The 9,070-nt window shown below is 49.1% G+C and overlaps 1 protein-coding gene across 1 annotated transcript in view; it reads left to right on the top strand.

Moving 5' to 3' along the window:
- Window positions 1-28: 28 nt before the first annotated feature.
- CUNH11orf70 (chromosome unknown C11orf70 homolog) overlaps window positions 29-9,070 on the top strand; it is a 35,868-nt gene continuing 26,826 nt past the window's right edge. The window contains exons 1-2 of the mRNA XM_008058345.1: window positions 29-159; window positions 298-379. Coding sequence (XP_008056536.1) covers window positions 50-159; window positions 298-379 — 192 coding nt within the window. The 5' untranslated portion in view covers window positions 29-49. The remainder of the gene's footprint in view (window positions 160-297; window positions 380-9,070) is intronic.

Below are 9,070 nucleotides of genomic sequence, written 5' to 3' on the forward strand. Positions count from 1 at the left end.
GTCTCCCTGGAAACCGCGCGTCCCTCCACCCCGCCGGGCCGGGAGCGCGATGGCGGCGGGGGAGCCCGGGGGCCTGCGCGGCTACAGCTTCAGGTTCCTGCCCCAGCGGCCCTTCCCGTCCCTGAGCGCCCCGGAGACCGCCGGCCGGCTCCGCCAGTGGTGAGGGCCCGGAGCCCGGCGCGAGTGAGCCCGCGGCGGCGGGCCGGGCGGCGGCCGGGGGGCGGCCGGGGCACGGGGGGGCGTGCGGCGGGGGGCGCGCGGGGCCGCCCAGGCCCACGGCTCTTCCTCCCCGCCCAGGTCCATGCTGGGCAGAATCAAGGCGCAGGCGTTCGGGTTCGACCAGACCTTCCAGGCCTATCGGAAGGACGAGTTCGTCATGGTGGGTATGGGGGCGGGGGGCTCCGGGGGGCTCTGCGGGCTTTGCACTTACCTCCCGCCGTCGGCACGGATGCTTGCGACCACAGCCTGGGAAACACAGCCAGACCCCGTCTGTAACACAGAGATAAAAATTAGCCGGGCATGGTGGGGCACGCCTGTAATGCCGGCTACACGGGAGGCTGAGGCCGGAGGATCGCTTGAGCCCGGGAGTTGGAGGCTCCAGCGGCCACGACCGCGCCACGGCACTCCAGCCTGGGCAACAGGACGAGATTCCGTCTCCAAAAAAATAATAAATGAAATAAGTGTTGGGATATGAAGGTAACACTAGGTACATAATGGGATTGTTGTGAAGATTAAATGAAATACTGTATGTAAAATATTTAGCCAAATACCTCACAGTAAGTGCTGTTAGAATATTTGAAAAGTCTTTTCCTTCAGAGTCTCACTCTGTCACCTAGGCTGCAGTGCGGTGGCACAATCAAGGCCACCACAGCCTCAACCCGCTGGACTCAGGCGATCCCACCACCTAAGCCTTCCAAGCAGCTGGAATTACAGTCACACCACCACGCCCAGAAATTTTTTGATTTATCGTAGGGATGAAGTCTCACCAAATTGCCCAGGCTGGACTCAAACCCCTAGGCTCAGGCAATCCTCTTGCGTCCACCTCCTAAAGTGCTGGGATTACAGGTGTGAGCTACCACACATGGTCTTAAAAAGTACTTTTTCTATAGCAATAATGATCTCTGTGTGCCCAGATTTCACTTTCGGCACTGAGGAAACTAAAATTCAGAAAGCTTTAGTAATTTGTGCAAGAATCCCCAGCAAAGGGTAGAATTGAACTCAGACATTTTGACTCTAAATTCCATCGTGTTTCTCCTGCAAAGACTCAATGGAGTCGAGGGTATTGCTTACACTACCAGATTTAGACTTTTCCCTTTCAATTTGAAAGCAAATTGTGTTCCAAAAGTTCATTTGTGAGATGGTGAATGGGTTGAAGGAAGGAAACATTTATCTGACAAACATTTCTTTTTTTTGTTTTGAGTTGGAGTCTGTCACCCAGGCTGGAGTGCAGTGGCACGCTCCCGGCCACCGCAGCCTCGACCTGCTGGACTCCGGGGATCCCTCTGCTTCGGCCTTCCAAGTAGCCGGAACTACAGGCACGTGCCACCAAGCCCAGCTCATTTTTTGATTTATTGTAGAGACAAGGTCTCGCCAAGTTGCCCGAGCTGGTCTCAAACCCACGGGCTCAGGCAATCCATTCACCTCGGCCTCCCAAAGTGCTGGGATTACAGGCCGAGCCACCGAGCCTGGCCCCAGCAAACCTTTCTTTAGTTCCCAGGTCTGTAGAGATGAAATAGACACAGGTAAAGAGAGTGAAACAGGCCGAAGATTACATTTCAGGGATAGATGTGGTATAGCGCATCCCACAGGTGTTACAAGGCGCTTTGGTGGCACAGAAGAGGATGTGACCATGTTTTACTGAGGTGGTCAGAGGTTTAGAGGGGATAGGACAACCGGATGTGGTGACTCACGCCTGTCATCCCAGCACTTTGGGAGGCTGAGGCGACAGGATTGTCTGAGCCCAAGAATTTGAGACCAGCCCGGGCAACTTGGCGAGACCTCCTCTCTACAATAAGTCAAAAAATTAGCTGGGCATGGTAACACACGTCTGTAGTTCCAGCTACTTGGAAGGCTGCGGCAGAAGGATCACCAGAGCCCAGCAGGTCGATGCTGGGGTGACCGTGAGTGTGACACTGCACTCCAACCTGGGCAGTGGAGTGAAACTCTGACTCAAAAAACAAAAAATTTTAAATCTGGCTGGTCATGGTGGCTCATGCCCGTAATCTCAGCCCTTTGAGAGGCTGAGGCTGGAGGATCGCTTGAGCCCAGGAATTTTAACAGCCTGGGCAACAATCGTGAGACCCATCTGTATAAAAAAAAATGCATTATCCAGGGCACGGTGGCGCAAGCCTGTAGTCCCAGCTACCTGGGAGGTTGAGGCAGAAGGTTGCCCAAGCCCAGGAAGTCAAGGCTGCAATGAACCACTGCCCTCCAGACTAGGCGACTGAGTGAGATTCCTACCAAGAATAATAATAAAAAATAAAATTTTAAACGTTGAGGTCACCTGGGCAGAAGGGTGGAGGTGGGCTCTTAGGATAGAGTCGGGAAACAGTGACACTGCCCTGGAAACTATTATCCTCAGAACAGTATGAGGTGATGTCCTGAGTTAAGACGGTAGCACCAGTATGGCCCAGAGAGGCATCTGGGAGAAAGGTTTAGAGATTGATAAGACACTGAGAATGAGGGAGAGGAGACATGACTCCCAAGTTCCTGGCTTTGTTGGCTGGAGTGGATGATGGTGCCATTAAGTGCATAGAAATTGCTGAGGAGGGCCGGGCATGGTGGCTCATGCCTGTAACCCCAGCACTTTGGGAGGTGGAGATGAGAGGATTGCCTGAATTCAGGGATTCGAGACCAGGCTGAGCAACAGGGCAGACCTCGTCTCTACAATAAATCGAAAAGTTAGTCGGGCGTGGAGGCACGTGCCTGTGGTTCCAGTTCCTTGGAAGGCTGAGGCAGAGGGATCGCCAGAGCCCAGCCTGGGTGACAGAGTGAGACAGACAGATAGATAGATAGATAGATAGATAGATAGATAGATAGATAGACAGACAGACAGACAGAAAGAAAGAAATTGCTGGAGAATCACCGAGGGAATGAGTTCAGCCTAAGGATGGCGAGTCTGAGGGACGTTCAGGTGGCCATGTTCCAGAACGGTGCATCATTACATCTGACCTTGTGTCTCGAGAGAGCGCTCTGGTCTCAAGACACAGTGTTGCCGTCCTCCCATGGGACCAGGGACGATGAGCATTTTCCACATCCACAACTGCAAGGAAGCCCCTTATTGACAGAGCTTTCCTGGAGGCCTGCACAGCATTTCTGCTTACATCTCGTGATCAGAGCTTGGGCTGTGACCTCATCCCAGGAGGCCTGGAAATGCACGCTTGGCTGGGCACATGGCGGTCCCACGTCACACTGGATTCCGTAAGGGAGAGAGACTTGATATGAGATCAGAAACCAGCAGTCTGCTGGATAGATGACATAGTCTGATATATTAATTTAGAAATACTATCTTCCAGTGTATATTCTGGATATAATAAATAAAAAATAATTCCAAGTAGAAATACTGTCATCTTCCACTTTTACATTTTATGAAACACATTTATTTAAAATCTCCACATGCATTTTGACACTATTATTATCTTTGTTATTACTGAAATTAGTTTGAGTGATCTAATATTTTTTCAAACCACAGCAGCTTTGCATAAATTCAGATACACAGAATCCTTTCTAATGTGCACTGGAATTTTTTTTTTTTTTTTTTTTTTTTTTTGAGACAGCGCCTGCCTAATTTTTTAACTTTTTGTGGAGACAAGGTCTCACTATTTTGCCCAGGCTGATCTCAAACTTCTAGGCTTAAGCAATTATCCTACCTCAGCCTCCCAAGGTTCTGGGATTACAGGCATGGGCCACTCACTGGAAATTCTATGACAAACCAAAAATACCATTTGCATGTAGTAAGACATTTTAAGAAATCCATTTTAGTCACATATAATTGTAAGTTCAATAGTGTAACGTTCATTGCCTTATTTAAGGGCCTTTATAAAGACTTATTTCCTTTGGCTCTAGGTCAGTTGCTCTGTGTCCATTTATAATGACATCTAAAATGTAATTGTTGAGTTAAGAGCCCCCCAGGAATAATTACTAAATCTGAATTAGATTTCTCTCATTTTAAGTGATTGTTTCAGAAGGCCTAAAAGGTATTCAAAACTAGTATTAATTGAGGTTAATTCCAACTTTTGTGTTTTTTTTCAAAAAGTACCATTATTTAGATTAACATACTTGCATGAATACTCTTTAATTTAAAAGACGTCAAAAAGTTATAAGTCAGCTTCCTTTTTCCTGAGGAATAATTTTGGGGAAAATTTACTTTATAATGGGGTATGTACAGTCCCTTTTTAAAAAATATGTTGACACTTATTCTCCACCACTCGGATGTGAACTGTATGAGAACCGAGACTTTGTCTTGCATGGCATCCTCTCATATACAAGGTGCTTCACAAATAATCCTCAGCTCACACACTGCCCTCTTCGCCCTTCCCCTTCCCATCAAACGTACTTAGTCTGCTCAGTCTTTCGTGGAGAAAAATCCCGGGGTGGATTCCCCGTCCTCCCTTCGTTCCTTCTTCTAGTGCATCTGCCTCCCTCCCTCCCTCCCCTCAGGCTCGCACCTTGGCTGATGGGAATAGCAGCACGTCCAGGGCGGCAACAGTAAGCCTCCTCCTGACCCGTCTTTGCAGCCCTGCAGTTCATTCTCCACACTGCGGCCAGAATGGACGTTAAAAAAATAAGATTCTAGGCCGGGCGTGGTGGCTCAAGCCTGTCAGCCCAGCACTTTGGGAGGCCGAGGTGAGGGGATTGCCTGAACCCACAGGTTCAAGAACAGCCTGGGCAACTTGGTGAGACTTCATCTCTACCATGAATTTAAAAAATTAGCTGGGCATGGTAGTGCGTGCCTGGAGTTCTGGCTACTTGGAAGGCTGAGGCAGAAAGATCTCTGGAATCCAGTGAGTCGACACTGGGGTGGCCATGAGCATGCCACTGTACTCCAGCCTGGGTGACAGAGTGAGATTCCAACTCAAAAAAAAAAAGATTCTACTCACTCTTTCCTCTGCTTAAAACCCTTCACTGTCTTCCTTCTGCCTTTCAATCAAAATACAGTAAGTCCCCTACATACAAACCTTCAAGTTGCAAACCTTCAAAGATGTGAACATGCATTTGCATGTCCAGTCGCAAAAGTTATTTCATGTGTCTGATGTGAATTGCAGTTCTTTTCAAGGTACTGTACTGTGAGATTTAAAGTGCTTTCTTTATTTTTTGTGTTTTTAAAATGTATTATTTGTGTGAAAAGTGTTATAGACCTATCAAAGTACAGTACTATATAGCTGGTTGTGTTAGGCTATATAGGCGAACTTTGTTGGACTCAGGAACTCACTATCAGGAATGGAACTCGTTCATATGTAGGGGACTTGCTGTACTGACTGATATGCAGATCGATTTTAGATCAAGATTACCGTTTTTCACTTGACTCCAGGCCGAGTTGAAGTCCCAGCCTCATCTGACCCCAGCTCCTGGGGGTCGCTGACCTTCTTCACTTGCCTTGAGTGGTGCGTCCATCCTTTCTCACCTCACAGCCTTCGAACTTGCCATGGCTCTCCCTGAAAAACGGTCTTTCCAGTGACACAGGAGAGCCTGACTGCTAAGTTTCCAGGAATCTTTGTTTGCTGGTTGTGAAACTGTTGGCAGCTTGAAACCCACCATGGAGATTGGCAAGTGCTACCAATCGGGTCTCTTTTGGAAGGGGGGGGTCAGTTGTGACACAGTGACCAGCATGCGTGCCCCTCTGCCCGGCTGACTCTTGCTCACCTTTCAGATCTAGGCCTCAGTGTTCTTTCTACACTATCCTCTCTTCCCACACTGTTAGGTAGTTCTGCATGTTTGTAGTCGGGGTCTCACTCTGTTGCCCAGGCTGGAGTGCAGTGGCATGCTCATGGCCACTGCAGCCTCAACCTGCTGGGCTCAGGTGATCCTTCCACCTTGGCCTTCCAAGTAGCTGGAACTATGGGTGGGTGCTACCACACCTGGCTAATTTTGTGATTTATTGTAGAGATGAGGTCTTGCCAAGTTGGCCAGGCTGGTCTTGAACCCATGGACTCAGGCAGTCCTCTCACCTCTGCCTCCCAAAGTGCTGGGGTTACAGGCGTGAGTCACCACGCCCAGCCCCACTGTCTACCCTGATGGCATCTGCCCTTTTTGTAATACTCATGGCATGTTACTGTCTCCCCTTTTAGTCTATATTTCATAAGGGCAGGCAGATGCCCACTGGATTTTGGAATCAGGAAGTCAGGAGTTCTGTAAGTTAAGTGATGGGAGCACAAGCCAGGTACAGAGGAATGAGTGTTTGATAAGAGAAGGGAGAGCTTAGATTCCTCTCAAGCTTAGATTCCTATGCAGGAAAAGAGGGATCACGTGAAGATAACGAAAAAAGGAAGATATTTATCATAACAATTCAAACAAAGAGCCATTCATAAAAGTCACTCATCTTTCTCCCAATCTAATCCCACCCTCTGCCCCTCGACCCCCCTCTGGCCACAGGTCTGTAACCACCACGAGTGAGTCACTAGTTTGAGCCAGCTTCCATGCTCACCTCTGTGCTCACAAAAGCGTGTAGAGCAGGGTCGTCCCCTGGGCTGTGGACCGGTCCCAGGCCATGGCCTGTTAGGAGCCAGGCCGCACAGCAGGCAGCGGAGCAAAGCTGCGTCTGTATTTACAGCCACTCGCCATCCCATGCAAGACCACAGGGCTAGATGCTCCTGGGAGCGAACCCTGTTGAGAACTGTGCACGCGAAGGATCCAGGTTGCCGCTCCCTGTGAGATCTGAGTGGAGCCGAGACGGGGATGCTCGTGCTGGGGAGCGGCTGCGAACACAGACGAACTTGAGCAGGGAGGTTGGACTGCACATCCCACGCCCCCCACCTACCCATCCGTGGGAAAATGGCCTTCCACAGAACTGGTCCCTGATTCCAAAAGTTCGGGGACCGCTGGCGTAGAGGTTTCACCTGGTTTTGTTTTCTCATGCACATTACTCTTAAATTACCTTTTTTGATTGAAAATATGGTTTGAGGCCGAGGTGAGAGGATTGCCTGAGCCCACGGGTTCGAGACCAGCCTGGGCAACTTGGTGAGACCTCATCTCTACAATAAACCAAAAAACTAGACCAGGCGTAGTGGCTCATACCTAAAATACCAGCACTTTGGGAGGCCAAGATGAGAGGATTGCCTGAGCCCATGGGTTCAAGACCAGCCTGTGGAACTTGGCAAGACCTCATCTCTACAGTAAATCAAAAAATTAGCCAGGCATGGTGGCATGCACCTGTAGTTCTAGCTACTTGGAAGTCTGAGGCAGGAGGATCACCTGAGCCCAGCAGGTCAAGACTGCAGTGGCCATGAGCATGCCACAACTCTCCAGCCCGGGTGACAGAGTGAGACCAACCCAGAAAACAAATTAGCCGGGCATGGTGCTGCCTGCCTGTAGTTCCAGCTACTTGGAAGGCTGAAATGAAAGGATCACCTGATCCCAGCCGGTGGAGGCTGAGGTGGCTGCGAGCATGTCACTGCACTCCAGCCTGGGTGACAGAGTGAGATTCCAACTCAAAAAAAGAAAAGAAAATATGGTTTTGCCTCAAGGTCAAAACTCATTAGGGGGATATTTACTTAGTAGCTGCTAAATGTCTGACCGTATTCTGTGGCAGTGACTAAGAAAAGCAAGACCCCAACTCCTACGGAGTTTACACTCTAAAACTTTCTTTCCAGGAGCTGCATGCTGCCTGATATAGATGTTATTCAACTCTTATTCTATTGATGGACATGGCAGTTTCCAGGTTTTGACGCTACAAACAATACTATGAAAAAACCTCCTTACACATGAATCTTATCTACTGGTGGTTTCAGACGCCAGAAGTAGAGTGTGTTAGAGCACAAGTTAGAGCACAACATGTGCGTGTTTTTGTCGTTCAAGATAGGAGTACATTCCTTTCGCCAAAGATTATAAGATTCACACTTCTGCCATCGGCTTGTGAAGCACGCTTCTTCAGGCGCTCACGCTTTAAAAAGAATGAGTTGCCATTCTTTTTCAATCTGGGCAGTATGGTGGGTCAAAGTGGTATCGCCTGGATTTCGTTTTCTTTTCTTTCACTGCTCTTGAAGTTGAGCATCCTTTCATATGTTTGTGGGCTGTTTGTATTTTTGTACATGCCTGTTTGTATCCTTTGATCAGCTCTAAATTGGTTGCTTGTTTTTATTGTGAACGTCAAGCTTTTTTTAACCACCGAGGATGTCAATTTCCTCTTGTTTTTGTCATACTTGTTGCAAATATTTTCTCTCCTCTGTCTAGTTTTCTCTTTTATACTGCCCTTCGCAGGCATTCTGTTTTCTGGCTGCCCAGCACTACTGAATACCCATGTGATTTGGGGGTAGCTTCTACCCTTCATTTTTGGGAAGTCCAAGTAGAGCCTCCCCAAAATGCAGGGGACTGCCTTGCATCCAGAGCATAAGCCTGGGACCCGGGTTTACCAGTCAGGCTCATCTTAGGTGCGAGACTAGGATTTCCAGGAAGGAGACACGTGCAGAATCCATTTCGCTGTCAAAGGTAGTGGCAGACGCAGCCTGCCTTTAGGCCTCGCAGTCCTGGCCTAAAAAACCCCCAGTGCCGTCTATGGCCATGCCAGCTTGAACGTGCTCCATGTTGGAAGCTAGGAAAAACTGGGCCTGGGCGGCGCCTGGATGGGAGAAAGGGGTTGTGGTGGCTTTCTCCAGTGCTTGAAGGGGCTGCAGCAAGCAGGGCGCTTTCCTGATGGGGGAAGACCGACACAGACCATGGGGTCATTCTGGTCCAGCCTTGAGCTGATGTTCTCCACCCCCTGGAAGTCCTGTGGACTGCCTGAGATGGTTTCAGCAAACTTCCTTCTGCCTTTTTAGCCCGAGTCAGCAGCTAGTGCTTGAAACTAGAATTGCCACCCACCTTATTGTCTTTTTTTTTTTTGAATGGGAGTCTCACTCTGCCGCCCAGACTGGAG

The sequence above is a fragment of the Carlito syrichta genome, unplaced genomic scaffold, assembly GCF_000164805.1.
Source record: "Carlito syrichta isolate Samal-C Ts95f unplaced genomic scaffold, Tarsius_syrichta-2.0.1 Scaffold89709, whole genome shotgun sequence".
NCBI lineage: Eukaryota > Metazoa > Chordata > Mammalia > Primates > Tarsiidae > Carlito > Carlito syrichta.